The sequence below is a fragment of the Artemia franciscana genome, chromosome 7 (genome assembly GCF_032884065.1).
Source record: "Artemia franciscana chromosome 7, ASM3288406v1, whole genome shotgun sequence".
Taxonomy (NCBI): domain Eukaryota; kingdom Metazoa; phylum Arthropoda; class Branchiopoda; order Anostraca; family Artemiidae; genus Artemia; species Artemia franciscana.
This window is the reverse complement of record NC_088869.1, coordinates 34,907,422-34,930,378: the sequence shown is the minus strand read 5'-3', so window position 1 is coordinate 34,930,378 and position 22,957 is coordinate 34,907,422. Positions and strand designations below refer to the sequence as shown.

General features: G+C 36.7%; 1 protein-coding gene across 2 annotated transcripts in view; it reads left to right on the top strand.

The window, feature by feature from the left end:
* Positions 1-22,957, top strand: part of LOC136029201 (visual pigment-like receptor peropsin) — a 218,124-nt gene that overhangs the window by 87,679 nt on the left and 107,488 nt on the right. For both annotated transcript variants that reach the window (XM_065707349.1, XM_065707348.1), the window contains exon 4: positions 4,882-5,080. In XM_065707349.1, coding sequence (XP_065563421.1) covers positions 4,882-5,080 — 199 coding nt within the window. The remainder of the gene's footprint in view (positions 1-4,881; positions 5,081-22,957) is intronic.

Sequence of the window (22,957 nt, the reverse complement as noted above, 5' to 3'; positions counted from 1 at the left end):
TCTATCTGAGGAGGTACCAGACCCTCAAATACTGTCTTGGACCATAATTATAATATCTACTGCCACAGTTAATATAAAGCAGAAAAGATGAACATCAATAAATAACAAATAACAACTGAAAAATTATAGCCAAAATAGAAAAATTTGACATGATTAAATAAAGGTTTCCTAATTTGCTTTATCTTCCCATTAGTCTTAGGGTAATTTTTCCATCCCTTATGTCTCAAATGTAAACAATGACCTTAGTAAGTTAAGTTTATCTTAGGATGACAGACCACTGACCATATCTTTGTTGTTCGTAAGATCAAAGGGAAAATGTCAAAAATTCTGGCGGAAAACTACTCATTGATTTTATCCTCTTCTGTGTGAAATTCAAGCTGATTGACAAAGACACTCTATTGCAAATAATAAGCTTATCTAGCCTACTACACGAGTATTCATACTTCTTGAAGTAACTCACTTGGCGGCAAAGAGCTCTGTTCCAGATAGTGACCTACAAACCTTATTTTTCTGTTTTAAATCATGGGATTGGCAATGAGAGGCAGTCGCAATTGGACCCTGTAAGAACTCAACAAAACGGCAAAACATTCAAAAGGATACCAAAATCAAGGTCATACACCCGTCACCTCTAAATGCCATCTCTGGTAATGTTTAAAGGAAAATTAAAATTAGTAGTGTCGAATATTCTGACAGTCTAATCAAATAATCAAAGCTGGTATATAGTAATATCTGCAACATGTTATTACAAATGTCATACAAAAGCAATTTGAGGAGGAAGAAATAGCTTTCTAATATGCAACATCCCCGAGGAGAATTTGTTTAACGTAAGTCAAGTCAAGCAGAGGAAAAAATCCTATTAAGGACACTTTTTTTTCTACTTAAATAGGAGATTCTGGGTTTTCAAATTCCATCATCGCTGCCACAAGAATTTTTATTGAATTTTATTTGTATGTTTGTTGACCTGCTGCTTGAACATTGCCTCTAAATTTCAGCTTTCTACTATCCCAACTTCCATACTTTTAATTTTTCCAAAGAAGCCATTTCTTTCTTTACTAAGAGCAGATTACAGAAAAATATGTATGGACCCTTGAAAGTGATAATTGATGCCATCGATTTTTTGTTTCTTTTAGTGATTAGAGAAGCGAATGGACAGTCTAATGTAACAGAACAAGAGAAATCTTTAAGAGTCCATGTTGACATGGTGATAGGAAAGAGAAGGTCTTAGATACAAAGAAACAAGGGATCTAATTAGAAGAAGATGGAAATGATTGTATAGTCCATGCGATCTTATGGACTAGATAACAAACAATCTGAGACGTTAATTTTGTTAAGCAGAACTATAAAGTTCTATTCATTAAAATTAAAATTATACTGAGAAAAGAGATACACAGTTCACAATTGGAGCAGCAACCACACTTGTCTTTCCCTCTTCATCTCAGCTTAGATTCCAACACAGTTATGAAAACTCGATTTATTTTAGGGACACAGTGGGCGGTAGGGATGCTAATGGCTGGAGACAGGAAATTGGCAGCACAGTTGAGATACTAATATTGGTATCTAAGCCGTGTATGCAATAAAACAAAATTGCGTTCCCGCCTATGGTATTGTAGTACGATCACGTATCGGAGCGCAGGCTTGGAGGAGGCACCAAGTTCAGAGCTATTTACCAAAAGCTTCTCATGGGCAAGATAGAAGTTTTCTTAACTGTATCTTGGTATCTAAGCTGTGCTTTTCTTGCACAAACAGATTAAAGCCATTCGTCCCCTGAGAGCGGTTTTGTTGTAACTAAGGTTTTCAAAATTCCGAGAAAAACGACTTTGAAAATTTTGCCTTTGCTGGAACTTACACGGTACAACTGATTTTTTTCGCAAATATATCAAAAAAAGAGAAAAAATAACTAGGAGGGTCTCTCGAATATTAGATCAAAAAGGTGGAGTTTTAATTGTCAAAAATTGAAACGAAATACAGATACGACAATCCAACCTTACCAAAATTTTAGTAAACTTAGATACGACAAACTGGTGTGGGCTGCCTATTCTTTTCACCATGAAGTTACGACAAACGAGTTCTTATGCAGAAATACTTTTTGAAAAAGTATAAAATTACAAAAACATCAGATTTGTTCATTTTTCTTGAGTTTCTTTGCTAGCCGCCGTTTTGCTTCAATGGAATCCTCCTCTGGACATGGATCTCGCGCACACGGAGAGGCTTCCAAACGTTCAGTAGCCCCTTTGGCCTTGTAGTACTGTTCAATCTTGGTTTCAAAATACTTCTGGTCTTGGTTGGGGGTGAACTTCAGGAGATACTTGACATATTTGATTTTCGTATAAGGTAGATTAATATTTTTGCCACAAAGTTTAGGCAAAACAAGACGTTCAACAACATGAACAGCCGAAGTGTTAGGTCACTTTTTAACCGAAGTACATTCTTGTGATATAGTAGCCATTTGCAAGCCTCCAGAGAAGGAAGTTTTGAACCAAACTCTCTTAGCGTTATCCTGACGGAACTCAAGTTGTTTTACCTTTGAATACGGTACCAACGAGTACTTGTACAGCTTTGCTGGCTTCTGCAAGTCGAAGAACTTTGACTGGGTCATTTGTAGGACATTCAAAAGACGTGTCTATCTTACTTTCAGTAACTGCCTCACCAGACCTAGTGGAGAAAACAAATCAAGGTGCTTTAGCCCCCGATCAATAGTGCTATATACAGCATCAACCTCCTGTATAGTCGAATGACCTGGTTCACAATATTTCATAACCACTTTTTCTAAGCGTGGAAATTTTCTTAGAATATCTTGAATGGGGAAACTCATAATTGAGTTTCAATTCTGGGACACACGGGAGTCCGAACAAGTAATTAACTGACAGATATCAGGGTAAGTATCAAGAACTTTTTCCAGTATGGCCACTAGTCCGCTAGCTATTTCATTTGCTTCACGTCCAGCCTCAAACTCGAACCAAATGCAACAGTATACCTCATTGATTTTCTTACTGTTTCAGACTGTTTGAGAAACTTACTGTTTCATTATAAATCCATTTTTTAATGTTACATAATCCACAAGCATCAATTTTCAACGATTATGTTGGATAAATAAATTTTATTTTGCCGTTTTCTTCTTCCTTGGTGCCAAATTTTCAAATAAAGTTTGTGTTTTCGGTCGTTTTGACAAAATAATGCTACGTTTTCTCAGTGCCAAAATTATTTATAGTCAGGGTAGGTTGCATTAGTTAGGTTAGGCTGGGTTAGTTAGGTGAGGTCAAAAAGTGTTTAAGTTTGAATTTGGTATAAAAGCGATTATTATATTTATAATGAACATAAAAAAGGCATCGAGTGGTATGTTCACTTTATTTATAAGTCAATAATATGAACTGCAAAAATTTACCGACAGACTGCTGCATTATAAGGAAACACTACCAAAATACGATCATAGCCAAGATTTATTCTGACCACTGATACGCAACAAAAATCATAACAAATCAGGTATTTGATTATATCAAATTATACTCTATATTTGTACAATATATCATATAATATATATAATATAAGATATAATATATATCATATTTTTGGAACAAAATATTAGTCAATTCCACAAAAATGAGGTACCTGGATTCCTGTAAATATTGTACAGCTTGTGCAGATGTAAATAATGTCCGTTTGTGCATAATTGGGAAACTTTTACCAAATTTTTTCTTCTTCAAAAGTGTACGTCGACGGAGTTACGACAAAAATGCCCATGTAATTTTCCCATATGAGATACGACAAAACCACTCTTAACAAAACGGCAAAATGTGAGATACGATAAACGAGAAATCTAAAATTGAGGCACTTCTATTTGAGATACAATAAAATGGTTGACAGAATTGGATAGAGCAAAAAATTTTACATTAGGTGGCAGTCTTAACTCCACTTCCCAAAAAAGTTGCAGATACGACAAAACTGCTCTCAGGGGACGCATTGATGTCACCGGCGGATAAATTAATACAAAATTATGGAGAAGAAACAACTATTTTTTTAAATATATGAAAGTAAAGACATGCACATGAATTTCGGATACCAAAAATAAATTTACTGACGAACGGAGGGCATTCCAGGCTGGAAAGATTTTAAAAAGTAAGCGATATATTAAAAATAAAATAACTTATAAGGGAAAGTTGTAAAAAATATTCAACTACAAGAGAGCAAGGGGCTACATGTGTAAATGCTTGGTATAGGTTATAATACCTTGTTTTTAGCCAAACATCCAAAACTGTTAATCCTTCTGCTTTAGTTTTTGATTTAAGACCAAAAGTACACTTTTAGTTTCTTGGAGGGTGAAGTAAAATGATCATCTTTAAAAAAGACACTAAAACAATTTTTGCCATGTCCACAGAGGTTTGCTTTTAAACTCTAGTTTTCCATCGTTCTGGAGTTCTAAATATGAAGAACAATTGCTATTGTACTCGCATTGACCCATTTAAAACCGAAATCCATTAGTACCTTAAAACTGGCAGTTCAAACAGTGATGTAAAGACATGTTGGTGATTCATACAATTTTCCTTTGATAAGAGAAGAAGCGGAAAAAATAAACTAAAAGCATGTCTTACACAGAAGTAGTTGGTCAAATTAGCTCTGAGAACTATTTCATATTTCAATGGTTAGAATATTTGTTTGGTCAACTTGGCCTGTTAATTTATAATTTAAGGATATTTCCTTGTGATTATAAAAATTTATTACTTAACTGGTCGTGTTCATATTGAAATACAAATAAACGAATCAATTAAGAGCTTTGATTTAGTATTTACTCTCGGAAATGTAGCCATCTTTTAAATTGATCCCTGATTCAAAACCAAGTAGTCCAAGTGTTGGTATTATAAACATTGCTATCATGTGTCTTTTTAGGTATATCTTCGATAACAACTTTAGCTGTCCTAGCTTTTTGGAGGTCTATGATGATTGCTTCTCCTATGTGTCGAAAATGGATTCTTTCAAGAAAGATATCGACCACCTTGATTCTTTTTATTTGGTGCTATTCAAGCTGTGTAACAATGCCACCCCTTTTTGGATGGGGTAAATTTGGAGAAGAATTCGGAGGAATAAGGTTCGTTAATATTTGTTATGTCTTCTATATTTATTGTTATTTTGACGACAAAGTTAAATGGGAGAGGTAACATTTAAGGAAGAAATTTTTCACGATAAATCACTTCAATAATAATTTCAGAACGACAAAACCATCCAAAACAGTTAGGAGCTCAAATAAATGTAACCAGGGATAATACAATGATTTGGACTTTCCGGTCAGCTTAAAAATTCTAAAGGTCGTTCTCTTTGCAAATGTGATCCCAGATTTTGCTGAAGTCGTTCAAGGGCCAAAACTTTTGTCTATAATCCGTGTCAAAATTGCATCCGTAAGTATCTTTGCCATGGGACCGCAAGACTTAGCCTTCGGGGTTGATATGACCAACACAGCCCTGGAAAAAAGTCCATAATATACGCAAGTTAAAAGTGCTGGTTGATAGGCTTAAGAAAAAAAGAAGGGCGGGTAAGTTTGGTCCTAACCTTTAGACAGGCTTGGGGAACGTTGCACCCATAGAAATCTTCCTTGGTCCAACATTAATACTTTAGAGTGGGGAAGGATGGAGAGTGTTCTGGGCTACAATAAAAATCAACAGCTTTTTGTCTTGATTGGTTTGAAACATATACCTTTTAGTCCCAAACAACCACAGTGCACAAGAAAAGAAAAGAAAGAATTATTAGCACTCCTTAAAAGGGGTCAAAAGTGACCTAAAGGTACCAGGGTACCGTCACATTTTCCCAACAAAAAGAGAGAAGACATTATGGGAAGCCAAAAAATACACAAGAGTTTTTTTTGTGTCTGATCTGATTGGAACTTATGTCCAAAAGCATCTGGGCCAAGATACAATAGCACTAGCACATAGTGGAATCCTCCAGCTCATTAATCATTTTTTTGAGTGCTTCAAGAACGGCAAGGTCAACTCAGACTTTGTCATTCTTATGATCAGTGACTCCTGTTTGAGCTAGGGTAATGGCCATTGAAATATTGGGGGAAGTCAAACTCACCTCTTCAAAGCACTTCAAAAATTTATCAGTCAAATCTGGGTCGCTTTTATCATAGGGTAAGTCGATATACTTATTATAATGAAATACATTATCAGCACTCATCTCTTCAAAGCCAGCTTTCAATAGTTTATCAAAGCCATCCAAATTCTCCAAGCCATGTATTGCAAAGCCATCTATTCCTTTTCGTTGCTATTCTAGGGCAAGTCGATATTTGATTATCTAAGAATTGTACTGGTGGTGTCAATATAGGTATCTCCGTACTTTCAAAGAGGTTGTATGTCCCCTTAGTTGGTGGGAACAATACAGATAGGTTAGCCTAGAAAAACAATAATAGATGTTATTTTCTATTATATTTTTTTTATCATTATATTTCAACCTGTATTTTGTAGCATTTAAAGCACGTGCATTATAACTAAAAAATTATTAACCCGTACAAACTGTCAGACACACACACAAACGAATTTTATTTTATTTTTTCGCGACGATTAGATGTATAAGGACAGCTGAGGGGAGCGATCTCTTGTACCAACGTATGAATGGGAGTTACCACTTCTGTTAACGTAGGCATGGGAGGTATCCGCATGTATCGCTGTAGGCATGGTGTGAGCCCCTTCTATCAACGTAGGTATGGGAAGCGACCACTTGCATAAATATAGGTATGGAGGTGACCACATATATCACCGTAGATATGAAGGTGACCGCATATATCAATCTAGACAAGGGAGGGACCATATTGTAACGGTCTTTATGTATCAAATCATTTGATTTCAAAACAATATATACACCTAAAACGTAGTAATATTGACTGTCAGTGTTTGGTAAAGTTTACATTTGGTAAACCACTTTATCTGAAACAGGAAGTGTATTTTATTGTTTTATCTATAAGAGTGAAGGAGGAGTGTGACCAATCTTCATCCCACTTTTTTACATTAGATGTTCAAGGCTATTTTAGCTGTAAGCCATGTAAAAAAATGAGAAGACATAAATATAAATGAATAAAAAGAATTTCCAAATATGGAAAGCATACCAAAGAGAATTTAAACAAACTTACTTCTTATGTGTCCAGCTGTGTAGCACTAATCTCCTCTAATTCTTCATCAGATGGATAATCTAAATTCATCACTTGAAGAGCATTCATTAATCGCGGTATCTCCACACCACCAGTTGTTCTTTATCTCTTTACTGATGGTGGTGTTGATATTTCTGTGTCAGAGTTTTCTTAGAATAAAGATATGAAAATTAAGTTAAAATAGAGATGATGGTTATCCTATAATCTAGCAATTCAGTAACTAGAAACCATAGAATTTTTACAATCGAGAAGTTATATAAGTTTAATATATGTCAAAAAAGGTTTAATGAGGCGTATTATTTTTGTTATAGTATGCACGATATCATTTAAGACGTGAAAAAATTCAAACAATTTTCTAAATTCAATAAAATTGCGTGGGGGACAGGGTGGAGGGAACAAGAGGGCACTCAAGGACCATTTTATAACATTACTAATAGACAAAGTCATGGGATTTCTTAAACTTATGCTAAGGACGGGCCGATTTCAAAGAGACTTACAATTCTCTTAAGAAGACTTCCATTCATGGTTTTTAAAATACGTTAAAAGCATGTTAATCAACTTTAAAAGGTATTTTGCTTTAAAATAACACGGCGAGATCATAGTATTCTCTTATCAAAGGGTATTTATCTGTCATTTAACAACATCTTGGTTAGCTGTCAAATTAAAATTTGAAATTTGATTCTCCTGATGGGCTATTCTGATAAGACCTTACTGCTCATAGTTGACTTCGAATAAACTGTTAGTTACAATTAACATATTCAACAAAGAAGTACGGAAAGTGGATAAATACATTTTGTACTAGTATAGTCTGTGTACAACTTGCGTTCTAAATTTTAATTATATCCCAAAACTGTAGACATCCTCTGCCTCTTAAAGTAAAATCTTTTTTTAAAGTTTACACACATTTTAATCTAAATTTTTAATAATTGAAACCACTAACCCACTCTCCCTCTCATTACAATTATCTGGTTTCGTCACAATACGCTGTAAAATCGGTCCAAAACTACACCTTCAAAAATTCTGTAAGTACGGGTAAAGTATTAGCATTTTTGTTTGCACATAGTGCAAATACACATCACCCGACTTTTCATTTAAAAAAATAATTGTGGTGCGATGTATGCTTTTATGCTATCCCTCCCATCCCATTTCCGAATTTGTCGTTCAAGAAGGCTCGGATCTTGCACATATAGGATTATACTGTCTATTGTTTGGTGATAATACACCCCACCATAAATGCATTAAATGAATCTCCAAATCCAGCCCTATAATCTTATAAATTGCGCAAGGCAGAGTTTGACAGATAAAAAGTTTGGCAATATGGAGGGCGTTGTAGGTTTTTTTCTACCACATCACCACTATCACTCTGCCCTGCTTCAACAAAAATGTATTTAAAAGGGTCAGACCACAAAGTTAAATCTCCCAAAAGCTTGGCAGTGAAGGTGGCATTGTGGGGTTTTCCTCTATCACAACACCACTTCAAGTTCGTCCTGCTTCACCATCAGTGTGTGTATGAGGGGTGGAGCAAGAAGTAAAATCTTCCAGCTTATTAATCATTTTTCGAGTACCTCAAGAACGCTGGGGTCAACCCAGCCATTATCACTCTCTTGATCAATGACCCCTGTTTGAAGGAAGGCAATGTCTATTGAAATATCAGGGGAAGTCAAATTCACCTCTTAAAACCATTCTTTCAAAAATTTATCAATCTAATATGGGTCGTTCTTATCAGATGGTAGGTCGTTATGGTTACTATCATGAAATACATTATCAGCACTCACCTCTACAAAGCAATTTTTCAATATTTTATCATACCATTCTAGTTCGTTGTTATCGGAGGGCAAGTCAATATGGTGATTATCACATGAAACTGTACTCGTGGTGTCCTTATAAGTATCTTCATACCTTCAAAGAACTTTATTGTCTCCTGAGTTGGTTGTGGCAATAAAGCTAGGTTAACCAAGAATAAAAATAATAAAAGCTATTTTCTATTGAAATTAGGACAGTATTATAAAGCTGATAAAAAAATATTAACAACCTGTACTCTTATATCCTTTAAATCACGTGTACTATAATAAACAATTTATTAAAACACATAAACACACACACAAAACATTTCTTTCTTCTGGAGGGTTAGATGTATTAAGATTTTTTGGGGGGAGTGATCTCTTTTACCAACGTAGGTATGGGCGTTATCACTTGTATTAATTTAGGCACGGGAGTTGTCCACATGTATCAATGTAGGCATGGTGTGAGTCCCTTCTATCAACGTAGGTATGGGAAGTGACCACTTGTGTTAATATAGGTATGAAGCTAGCCTTTTGTACCAACATAGGTATGAAGGTGACCGAATATATCAACGTATATATGATGGTGACCGCATATATGAATCTAGACACGGGGGGGGGGCATGTTTCAATTGTCTCTACATACCAAATCATTTGATTTTAAAACAATATATGCACACATGACTTAGCAGGATTGACTTTATAATTTGTTAAACCCCTTTATTTGAAATGGAATGTGAATTTTATTGTTGTATCTATAAGAGTGAAGGAGGAGTGTGACTAATCCTCCTCTTCACTGGAGTGTGAACCAGTTGTTCTATATCTCTTTACTTGTGGTGGTGTTGATGTTTCTGTTTCAGAGTTGTCCTAGAATTAAGATATGAAAATTAACTTAAAATAAAGATTATGTATATTCTCTAATCTAAACATTCAGTAGCTAGAAACCAAAGAATTTATACAATCAAGAAGGCATACATGTGTTAAATATGTCAAAAGGGTCTAATCAGGTGAATTATTTTTTTGTGATAGGTATACGCAATGTCATTAAAGACACGAAATAAAGTTGAAAAAAAAATTCTAATTTCAAAAAAACTCGGGGAGGGAGTTGGAGGTGGGGGCTAAAAGAGTTGGGGGACTCATGGGCCCTGTTATAACATTACTAATGGGCAAAGTCACGGGAGCTCTTAAAACGTATGCAAAGAACGGGTCGATTTCAAAGAGACTTAGAATTTTCTTAAGAAGACTTCCAATCATGGTTTTAAGATATTTTAAAAGCATATGAATCAACTTTAAAAATTATTTCACTTTAAAATAACGAGGCAAGATCGCAGTATTCTCTTATAACTGCTTGTTAGCTGTCAAATTGAACTCCGAAATTTTAATCTTTTGATGGGCTATTCTGATAAGAGCTTAGTGTTCAGAGTTAACTTCTAATAAAGCATTAGTTACGTTTTGCATATTGAACAACGAAGCATGAAAAGTGGATATGTATAGTTTGTGCTAAGAAAAATTGAATTTTTGTATAAGATATATATCATCCTTGCGGGAGAAATAATGAATTTAAATAAATAAAAATAGTTTATAAATAAATTATGATAATTGAAATACTATGATGGCCCGTTCAATCCCAATAAACATGAAATAAAAATTCAAACGTACTTACATTCGAAGAAGAAGGCATATCTCGAGTTCGTTTATTCATTATAGTTCAAGCGCTGGACGAATACTGTTGATATTCACATCATTTCAAGGTCCTTTTATGCAAAGAACGACTCAATAAAACAAGTTTCTTTTTGTATTCACTGTCTTAAATACTACGAGCAGAATATACGCTCATGTAAGTATGCAAACTACGTTCCTCCCGGCGTATGCAAATGAAGTATCTTCTGTATTACAGGCAATCTGATTGCTTAGGTAGGTAATTCACCAGATCTAGTTACTAGGGAGGACAGTCACGAGAGTATGTAAATTAAGTTTAAATGGACTGAGGAATTATTCCCTCTGGATTCATTTATCCACCACTGCTCAGAACTCGTAAACCTTGGTCTTAAGCAGTGATGGGCTTGTCAACCCTAAAGGTACAGTTATTAGATCTTTCAACAAGTTTGAAAAATAAAATAGCTATCTGAAAATTTGATCGGATGAAGTTGGGGAACATTTCTAATTAAATGAAACCCCTCACAACGCTATAAAACCACCTCTTCCATAATATGGGCCTCTTTGAAGCAAAATCAATACATTGAAGCCTTATTGTTTTTTACTATAGGCAACCTTATAGTATTGCCTCTGATACAACGGGCAAAAACACAATTACTCTGAAAAGCTGGATAAAAAAGTTTTTTTTGTATTTATAACGTCATGCAACATTATACAGAATAGTGAATAAATAACAGCAACTAAAGCAAAAGGCATGGAAAAAAATCTGAAGAAAAACAAAGTTAGTAATAATAGGAGACATATGACAGCAAGAATCACGATGAATCACAAATTGAAATGATAGACAAAGAAATATGTGGTTAGGAACTTATTCATTCAATTAAAATTGATGATTTGCCACCCTATGACTTAAAAATAAAGGTTAACGCGATGATTATACTAATGCTTAATTTAGGTATTCTAAAGGGTATATGAAATGGACTATGCTGGATCGCTACTGAATCATATAACAACGCAATTAAAGCAAAAACACAATTATTGGGGAAAGGCTTGAAAAGAAGATTTTGGAATCTCATGGAATCGGTCGTGTCCCCTACTGTCAAAGCTAATATTTTTTCAAAAAGGAAAGCATTTATATTATAATGTTTATTATAAGCCCTACCCATACCGTGGCAGGGTTTAATACCCATATATATTTAAAATTCGTAATTTCTTCGAAAACTATACAAGTCTAGTAATGAATGAGAAAAATATAATATATTAGTGTGAATGGATATTTCATATTGAAATAATTGCATGTACATTATCACAAAGTGTTAATATTGTAATGTAAAAAAGTTCCATTTTCTACTAGACATACCTTTCTCTTACAATCACACGCCTCTAGAATGCTCGTTAATTTATTTGATTTCATGTTCCATACATCTTATAGCTGACAATGTAGTAGCCATTTGCAGTTTTGTTTTTAGCAGGAGAATTCTGATGAAATGATATTAATGTAATATCTTGAGCTTGTACATCTCTCCCTTTTTTATCTGAAATGTAATCTAGAAGGAAGATCAATTTACCCATCCCTGAAAGTATTTTTTACTCCTTGTTTGAATTGTAAACTACAAAAGAAAATCAGTGTCTCATAAGGATGGGGGCTTGAGAGTAAGGGGTATAACCCCTTAATACTAGCCATTAATAGCCTTACAGTGCACGATTTGTAACCAAAAATTTAATGTCTTTTTCCTTTAGATTTCCTTAAAAATACATAGATTTAAAAATACATAGAATTTATAAGAAAATAAATTCTAATGAAATGCTGGAGTTAGATTAGTAGTAACAGGAGCACCAATGTGAAGGTTCTCTAGAAAAACCCCGTCTAACCCCCCCCCCCCCCCCCACTCCTAACAATAAAACGAAATCCGAACACCTAGCTATTTTTCTTTTGGTAATATGAAGCTATGTGATATTCTAAAATGTAAATTTCAAAAAGCTGTAAAGTTTTTTAAGTGAGGTTAAGGCCTCATTCAAATGCATATCTGCTATAATTACTAAAGTAGGATGTTTTTGTTTTCATTTTTTTTTTTTTTTTATAGTAGTAGTAGTAGTAGAGCAGAAAAGAGTGTAAGTATGAGTATATATATATATATATATATATATATATATACATACATATATATATATATATATATATATATATATATATATATATATATATATATATATATATATATATATATATATATATATATATATATATATATATATATATATAAAATGTCTGATTTTTCTTTTTTTGTGTGTATTTGTGTGTGTGTGAGTTTGTATTTGTGCGTGTGTTTCTGTATGTGTTCGTGTGTATATGTGGGTGTGCTCTTTCACTAGCGTTTTTTTTGTGCTATATGTCAATCTTATTCTCTATTTCATCTCCCCCCTTCTTCACCCACACATACAAATCAAAGTAATGGATCTACCTCTACTAATCTAGATCATCCTATCTGTACTAATCTATATCATACCATCCCATCTCTACTTTTCTAGATCACCTAAATGCCCTTCATAATCTAAATATCACTACTAGTAGTAGTAGCATTACTTATTTTTTTCGGACCCGGTTCTCTTCTTGACAGATTTTTCGGTTAGTCTGTAAGTCTCGTTTCTTATCGTTGGATGAGAAGAGTTGTAGCTGGGTTATTCTCCTTTCTTCTATAAAATTCAAGGTGCGAAATTTGAACAAAAATAAAGAAAAGGTCATACTAGAGTATTAGATTCGGTCTCCGAGCTTTTCTGATGGAAAAATTTTTTATTACATGTTCTGTTTTCGGCAGTTCGTTCCTGTATAATTGCATAAGCAACAGTGCCTCTAACCTCTCCCCTGAAGTTGTGCTTCTGAGTGCAGAGCACGTTATGTCGACTTTGGAGAAAATTCTTTCTGCCTCGTATGTTGAAACTGGAAGCGTCACAAGGATTGTGAGCATGCAAAGATTTTCGAGAAAATCTGCACCGTACAGCCTTTGAGAGCCAATTGGCTTCTCCGTTGCTACGGTCGAAAAGTGGCTCTTCCAGATCTGGAATTCCATTTTCAAATCAGTACGTGTGCCACTTAAAAGGTCCTTGTACTTCTCGTACCCTTCCTTCAGGTCATCCCAATTCTTGCTATGGACAATTGTAAGAATTAGTGATGAAGGTTTAGCCGCATGAGCAAAATGGGAGCTGTATCTTACCAAGAAATCAAGGAGAATGGCGTCCATGGCTGGGATGAATGCCGCCATCCTGTAATGGCCTTCTGGATCCAGATTTGGTAATCCCTTTTGGTACACAGAGCGCAAGGCTATGCCTGATTGTATGACTTTCATGGCAACATCAATGATTATTGCCATGTTCTTGACTTCCACATAGAGAGACAGGAACTCGGTTTCTGCAGGGGCTTGCATTTCCTTTAATGTGGTCTTGACGCTGCTTATGAGTTCTAAAGCTCTCACAAGATTACCGTCCTTTTGTCGAAGTGACTCTGCCAATGGTTTCATTAGAGATGAAAACCAGTCCAATCAACGTGTCTGGTTTTTCAATGCAAGAACGTAGTAGATGTGCTTTACTGCTGGCCTCTCGGTCAAGTCAGCCTTCCATCTCATCCAAAGCGGAAATAATAGATGACAAGTAATCCCAGAACCAACTAATTGCATCTTGCCTATCTACAAATCTTGTGGAACAAAGACCAATCAGGGTCTCACCTCTACAGTTGTCTGACATTAGATGTTTCTTTAGAAGCCTTGATCGTTTGGCACTCGAGCTGAAATGAGAGATAGTTTCTCGTAAGGCATCTTGCACATTCCGTAGAATTGGGACTGAAACTATCTTCGGGCACGAAATATTAGTGGTATGGCTTACACAATGGAAATAATATGCAAGTTGGTAACTGCGCTTTATTTCGCCAGCAACCCCATTTACCAAGCTTGACATGCTAGTGGCTTTGTCAAAACCTTGGCCGACGCACTTTTTCATGTCTAAGTCAGATTTGGTGACTTCACTTAAAAGTAGCCTGCCGAGGCTTTTGCCGTCTTGCCTTTCTTCGAAATTTTGGCTGCTGTTGGTCTTTTCATCTTCAGAGAGCCCCCATAAGGTTTGAAAAGTGTCAAATATGGCAACAGGATCTTTTCGGATTGCGTATCCCTTTTCTGATTTGTAAAACTAACGATACGCTACTACCATGAGTTCCTTTGTCTGTCTATCGGTGGATTTGTCAACAATTAGACACCAAACTATTGCTGTAATTACTTTTCTGACTGCTTCGGACGGCTTTTCTGACTGCTTCAAGCCTTTGAAGCAGAGAATCACCCCCCTGAACATGATACCAAAGTAGATGACGGAAATTACCATCTTTTTCTGCTGTGACTACATTAAGGCCCTGATTATCGAGTTTACCATCGTGGGCACGGAGAGGTATATACTGCGCCCCGCAAAGTTTAATTCTTTCCAAAATGCTTGTGAATAGTTCACGGTTCTGGTGTGTTTGTTTTATTCTTTCAGAGTAAAAGACCTTCCTCATGTCTTGATGGTCTGGCTTGAACGAATCTAAAAGCACTGCAGCTCTACACTGGTGATTCATATGATACTGTGAATTGGCATGTTTTGTAAGAGCACCATCTTTTCCAGTCAGATTTGAGTAGTCTTGCAGGGGTTCTAAGACGAGCTGACCCAGGTTTTGCCCTTCACCACCACCCGTAGAAATGGGACAACCTGAGCAAAATGGGAGCTGTATCTTACCAAGAAATCAAGGAGAATGGCGTCCATGGCTGGGATGAATGCCGCCATCCTGTAATGGCCTTCTGGATCCAGATTTGGTAATCCCTTTTGGTACACAGAGCGCAAGGCTATGCCTGATTGTATGACTTTCATGGCAACATCAATGATTATTGCCATGTTCTTGACTTCCACATAGAGAGACAGGAACTCGGTTTCTGCAGGGGCTTGCATTTCCTTTAATGTGGTCTTGACGCTGCTTATGAGTTCTAAAGCTCTCACAAGATTACCGTCCTTTTGTCGAAGTGACTCTGCCAATGGTTTCATTAGAGATGAAAACCAGTCCAATCAACGTGTCTGGTTTTTCAATGCAAGAACGTAGTAGATGTGCTTTACTGCTGGCCTCTCGGTCAAGTCAGCCTTCCATCTCATCCAAAGCGGAAATAATAGATGACAAGTAATCCCAGAACCAACTAATTGCATCTTGCCTATCTACAAATCTTGTGGAACAAAGACCAATCAGGGTCTCACCTCTACAGTTGTCTGACATTAGATGTTTCTTTAGAAGCCTTGATCGTTTGGCACTCGAGCTGAAATGAGAGATAGTTTGTCGTAAGGCATCTTGCACATTCCGTAGAATTGGGACTGAAACTATCTTCGGGCACGAAATATTAGTGGTATGGCTTACACAATGGAAATAATATGCAAGTTGGTAACTGCGCTTTATTTCGCCAGCAGCCCCATTTACCAAGCTTGACATGCTAGTGGCTTTGTCAAAACCTTGGCCGACGCACTTTTTCATGTCTAAGTCAGATTTGGTGACTTCACTTAAAAGTAGCCTGCCGAGGCTTTTGCCGTCTTGCCTTTCTTCGAAATTTTGGCTGCTGTTGGTCTTTTCATCTTCAGAGAGCCCCCATAAGGTTTGAAAAGTGTCAAATATGGCAACAGGATCTTTTCGGATTGCGTATCCCTTTTCTGATTTGTAAAACTAACGATACGCTACTACCATGTGTTCCTTTGTCTGTCTATCGGTGGATTTGTCAACAATTAGACACCAAACTATTGCTGTAATTACTTTTCTGACTGCTTCGGACGGCTTTTCTGACTGCTTCAAGCCTTTGAAGCAGAGAATCACCCCCCTGAACATGATACCAAAGTAGATGACGGAAATTACCATCTTTTTCTGCTGTGACTACATTAGGGCTCTGATTATCGAGTTTACCATCGTGGGCACGGAGAGGTATATACTGCGCCCCGCAAAGTTTAATTCTTTCCAAAATGCTTGTGAATAGTTCACGGTTCTGGTGTGTTTGTTTTATTCTTTCAGAGTAAAAGACCTTCCTCATGTCTTGATGGTCTGGCTTGAACGAATCTAAAAGCACTGCAGCTCTACACTGGTGATTCATATGATACTGTGAATTGGCATGTTTTGTAAGAGCACCATCTTTTCCAGTCAGATTTGAGTAGTCTTGCAGGGGTTCTAAGACGAGCTGACCCAGGTTTTGCCCCCCACCACCACCCGTAGACAGAACCAGCCACCATTCGCCACTATTGAAGATTCTCATTATGACACAAACACTACACCAAAGTCGTTCATGTTCTTGGTGACGGCTCACCGCAAGCAAGGGAAATCGAGCAAGGAGCTCAATGTTAAATCGACGAGTAACTTCATCCCTCTTTCGTCTTTGTATTGAAGTCGGAACTTTGGCTTTGTTCTTTGGCTTCCATCTTTCGTTAAGAAAAAATGCAATGTCTCCAGATGTTAGTTAGTTTGTTTCTTCTAGTATCACTGCGAAACCGAAGTCAGAGAAGGGTGTGATGCCAGTGTCAAGCGAGGAGGATGTACTGCTACTTGGGCGTGTCATCTCCATCTGCTGCATCTTGGCTCTTGCGTTATCTTTCGATCCTTCTGTTAGCTGATCAGAATGTTTCACTTCAATGTTTGTGTCAGAATCGTGGGAAAAAGTCAGTAGTAACAGCTTGTTGTCCTCGGTAGAGTTAGCAGACAGTGTTTCTGTAGTCAAATCTGTGTGAGAACTAGAGGCAAAGGGTAACGGAAAACTTGAAGTTATCGTCAAAGTCTTTGAATTTGAATGATCATCCTGAGCTGAGGGAAACCACAGACTTGAGGCATCTGAAAGAATTTGTTTTTCTTGTTAAGAAACCCTTTAAAAAATACTAATGAAGTTAGGTGACCCAAAATAATTGATATTTTTCTCAACACTCGTTGACAGTAAATTGACAGTGGCTAGGCAAAATTACTTTTCTGAGTTAGCTTTTATTCTAAATGAATTTATAAGGTTTTATTAATTTTGTTTGATCAGTATATTGACCTCCAACGCTCAATCAAGTCCCAAATTATTAATTCTGAGCATTCCTGTCGTTAGAACTATTTAGGTCTTTTTTTCTTTGTAAAATTCCCCGTTAACCCTTTCAGGACGGAATTATGATAGAGCTAAAGAAAAAAAAAAAATCCATTTTCAGGTTTTAGCCTTAAATGACCTCACATATGATGAGTTTGATACAAAATATCAATTTCATTCATTCATTCCAGACTTACAGTCATGACTCCAATTGACATCTTCCGCTGTCACACGCCACTAAATCTATATAATGATCTAAAATGGAAATTTATTTTTAATGCCAATAAAAAGAAGAAGAAATACAAAATAGTTATTGGGTATGAAAGATTTTGAAACAGTTTCTGTTCTTCACCAGACACAATGAAACATGACACTTGAAACACTGGATTTGAGCATAAGCCGAGCAGACCCGGCATCGCTTCTTATCAGCCACTGCCTCTGGCCAATGCTGGATGCCGTCATAGCGAACACTATCGTATGGCTTTGGTTTGGCAAGTTTTGGTCTTTTTGGAGTGGAACAGTCTTGGTCTCTGAGGGGTCTTCCACGAGGCTTTGGAGTTCCATCATTTGTAGTAGAAGTAAGGTAGTTGGCGATTTCGCTCTTGAAATCTAAGAGGCTCTTATTGTGGGTTCGCCCTTGCTGACCCATATGACGCCGATAAAGCAACCATGCGTTGACGACTGAAAGATCCAAGAAATAGTAAAAGAGACGCATATACCATTTTTTTCCACGTATATCTATCCTGTAAAGCTCAATGAGCATGTCACTGAGGTCAACACCGCCCATGAATTTGTTGTACTAAGCAATACAAAGGGGACGGACAACGTCGACGTACTTCTTCGAATTACGGTCCCAGCGTTTGCAGTTATCTGAAGGTTCGGCGCCGACAAGTGACGAAGCAATGCAGACGCTCTTGTTGTCGAACCACTTCGTAACCACTATACCGCTATTGGTCTCAACTCTGTAGTCAAAACTTCATCTTCCCTTTTTTTCCAGTAAATCGTCAGCTTCGATATTGCAACATTTCAGTCTGTTTGTCCTGACGGTGCCAGCTGAATGAATCCCGTGTAAAAGGAGCTTGCGAATCAGTGGTATACTTGTGTAATAATTGTCAAAAAAGAGCTTGAAGTTTTTGTTTCTTGGAATCTCCTCTGCTAGTCTGAGCACAACCTCTGCTCCCTGACCAAGCTCAGTGACCGGAACCGAACCTTTCCCAGTATAGACCTCAAAGTCGTAGATGATTCCGCTGGCCCCTGCACGACTGAATATCTTTATTCCCCAGGAGTGGGGTTTGTCCTTGAGGTATTGCTTGAACCTTAGCTTTCCTTTAAAAGGGACCATTTGCTCGTCAATACTCTGCCTTTCCTCTGCAGGGATTTTTGTTAGATTTGCTCGCAGGCCGTCTATAACCGGCCGAAGTTTAAAAAGAGAGTCATAGCCGTCTTGACCTTTTGGAGCAGCAAGATGGTTATCGTTTGCATGAAAAAATCTTCGAAGGGTTTTGAACCTGTCTCTGGGCATGACATCTGTAATGAGGGGAAACCTTGTAGCTCTATTCCAGTGTTGAGACATTTTGGGCTGTTTTATTATGCCCATGAGCATATGGATTCCAAGGAACTGTCCCATCTCTTTATTGGTGACTTTCAGTTGGACACCCTCCTTCTGCATCGCATACAAATTGGACTGAAAAACAAGGCGTTCGACCATGTCATCGTCAAACATCTGCTTGAAATATTCAATAGGGGTCGGAATTTCTGGAGGAGGTGGAGGAAGAGAAGACCTCCAGGTTACATCGGGTGATTCAAAGTTTTGTTTTCTCCATCGAAATTCTCTGGAAGATGAAGATTGGAAAGGTGTTGCTCTACCAGAGGTAGATGGGTCACTAATGACAGAGGCAACCAAAGGGTATGGTGGTGGAGATGCACTTCGGTTGACGATGTGTGCGTGAGTCAGTGACGATAAAGGTAAATCATCTTCATCAACGTTGTATTCAAGGGAGGGGTCGACAGGGGGGTTCCATTCAGGATCGTTATCATCTTCCTCATGGTCAAGGTCCTCATCGTCTTCTATTTCCAGATCAGACAGTTCTCCATCTGGTTCAAGAATATACTGAACAGCTTCGTCCCGTGAAAAGATGTGGTTCGCATTTCGTGTAGTCTGGCTTCTGAATAATCTTTCCTCCCTCTTTGACATGATAGCGCTAAAAATAAAAAAAATCATTAATTTTTGAAATTAATTTAAATTGTTCTTTGATATAATGCATGTCAATAAAAAAGTAGGTGTAATATTTATCATTTTTATTGAAATTTACAAATATCAGGCCGGTCTCCATCAAATTTGACCAAATATTTGGATAAGTATGGTTTCTTGGACAAAAGAATTGTTCAGGTTTTCTTAGCTTTCTCTATATCAAACAATATATCTTTATATCTTTCATCAGATTCAGCACACAGATAATAAAACAACAGAAAAGAATCCAACGTTTTTGCTTTTCTGCATCCAGACATTTTGCTTCAAGTCAAAGTATGATAACATTTATTCTTCTTAGCTTTCAGTAACGTTTTGACTAAAATTTCCCTTATCCTATAATTAGATTCAAGGCTAATCTATTTCACTAAATTTTTTATTCTTTACCATTAAAAATTACCAGAATCATGAAAAATCACTTGTTTTTTGAAAAATAATCACTAAAAGTCACAAACTAGGTAGCACAACTACAAAGCTACCACAACTAAAAATTCTAAGGTTACAAAGAAATAACAAAAACATGCGAACAAAATGATAGCCCCCGTAACACAAAACCGACTATTAAAACGTTTGTTTTACCTTCATGGCCGGTTGGTGCCTTATGGGATCAAGACAAATGAGTGGCCCTACCGGTAAACCAAAGACCCCCCACCTCAAATAATTAGTCTTAATTGATATTCTAATCATTCTTTATCTGCCCAATTTTTTCTTTAACTGTAACACTCCAAACAAAGAAAATAAAAATTAAATATTTCCCTTACCTTCAGTAGTTTCTTCAATTACAAAACAAAGAACTGAAATGACCCGGGAAAAACCCAACAGATGTTTGTGCGTCTAAACGGGTATTTATTCGAAAGAACTCGATGTCCGCTATCTGATGGTATAATTTACGATTCAATTTCTTATAACTAGATGGTACTTATGCTGCAGCAAAGACTGTGATTCCAATTGTAATCACACGCCATGAAAGGGTTAAGCGGTGAATAATAGAAAAATATTCTCAAAAATACGCCCTAAGTAGAGATACAGCGTTTTCTTACAATGACACTGTTCACTTCAGAAATGAATGGTCTTGGATGTTCTGCCTCATCTGAATTTAGTGAGTTTTGTCGAAAGACGGTCAAAATGCTGTTTAAACACGTGCTTCAATAATTTCGAACTTTACCCAGTAGCATCCAGCGTTCCCATCTGGGAATACGTTACTTTAAATTTTAATGACTAACACGGTAGTAACTAGGGCAAATTTTCAGCGTCCCTTAAACTGTCATAAGTATCAGAGAAGTTCTCAAATTCTCAGACTTGAATTTGGTTTAGTTTGGTACTCTGAATTTTTTGAAATATGGAAAAAAGAAAGTTTTTGACAGCTATCTGTTTCTAATGGAATATCAGGGAAGGCAAGTGGTTGAAACCTCTTGTCTTAGGGTTTTATTGATCCATCATCACCACTCTTCGAATCTATGAAACAATTCCACCAAAATATCTACAAATAGAGGATGTAGTATCAGTTAACCAAAAGTGTTCCCAACCGGAAAATTAGGGCGTTTCGCAGACCTAAAATTTTCTACATGCATTGTAGCAGGCGATCACTTTTGTTTTGCAGATGGGTCCCAAGAAATATGCTTCTATAAAGGAAACTGTAGCTATGGTAGACGAAATAATATATGAGGAGATAGACATTGATATGGTCATTATCTATTCATCCCCCATAATTTCGGGGTGATAATAAACAAAATATAGGGGTAATATCGGGGTAGTCAATGACAAAAGGGAGGGAGACGAGGACAATAAAAAAAATTCAATAGTCTTCCAAGTTGTCTTGCAGGGAGAGCCTGAGATAATTGATAATTTTGAATCAGCCAGCCTACGTCAATCTTATCAATCTGGGTGGTTTCTAACTTCAACATTATGTTCGGATAACATAGACGACATTCAACTAGAACTTTGCCCTAGGAAGATAGTATTCTGCCCTGCATCTTACTACAGTCAGACAGCTCCATAAGATAGGGTATGTCAATTAGCTCTCCTAAATCCCACTCGGCAAACTCAAATGTCCAAGATATTTCCCAAAGCCCCCTTTATAATGTTTCTCCCCTCCCACGACCCATCCTTATCATACCCCTATCAATGATTCCCAGAAACCGTACCATAAGTCGATGGGCTCTTAAGGAAGAGAATAAAAAAATATGCCAAAAAAAGAAAAAAGAAACACAATCTGAAGATGAAGATATAGCAAGCAAGTTTAATTATATGATGAATTATTCCTTAAGGTTTATCTTATAATTTTATGAAAAAATGATTCGTAAACTGATCGTGCGAGTAGTTTCATGCCTGAATCTCTAGCAGATCAAAAGCAAAATCTTGGGTAAGGGGGCCACTGGACCATGGGTGCCATTGTGACTCGAGGTGGGCACCAAACTAAAAAGTTTATTTAAAATAAAAGATTAAAAGAAATGAAGAAAGAACAGAATAAGGGTGCCAGAAATATCTTGGGGGAAGAATCACCCCCTGACCCCATGGATCTGTTCCTGGCCTAAGTTGCTTTTAACTCTTTCATTCATCTAATTTCAACCAAATTAGCTATACAGTTAAAATAAATAGATAGACGGAAATATCACACGAAAGCCCTATTGGGCTGTTCGCAATTAATCACAAAACTAAAATTAAGAATTTTTTTGAGTGGGGAGTGGACAGGGGTAGTTCAAAAAATTACTCCTTAATGTAAAGTAATGCTGTAAGTTGCCTTATCATATCTCCATCATTGAAGCCCAGAAATAATACCCTAAACTGACGGGCTCACAAGAAAGAAAATAAACCAAATCTGCCAAAAAAAGAAAACAAATTCTGAAGATGAAGATCTAGCAAATAGGTTTAATTATATGATTAATTTTTTATGAAAATGAGGTTTATCTTATAATTTTATGACGGAAAGATTCGTAAACTGGTCGTGCGAGCAGTTTTAGGTCTGAATCTTTAACAAATCAAGAGCAAAATCTTGGGTAAGGGGGCTGCTGACCCAAGGGCGCCAATGTGACTCGAGGTGTGCACCAAATTA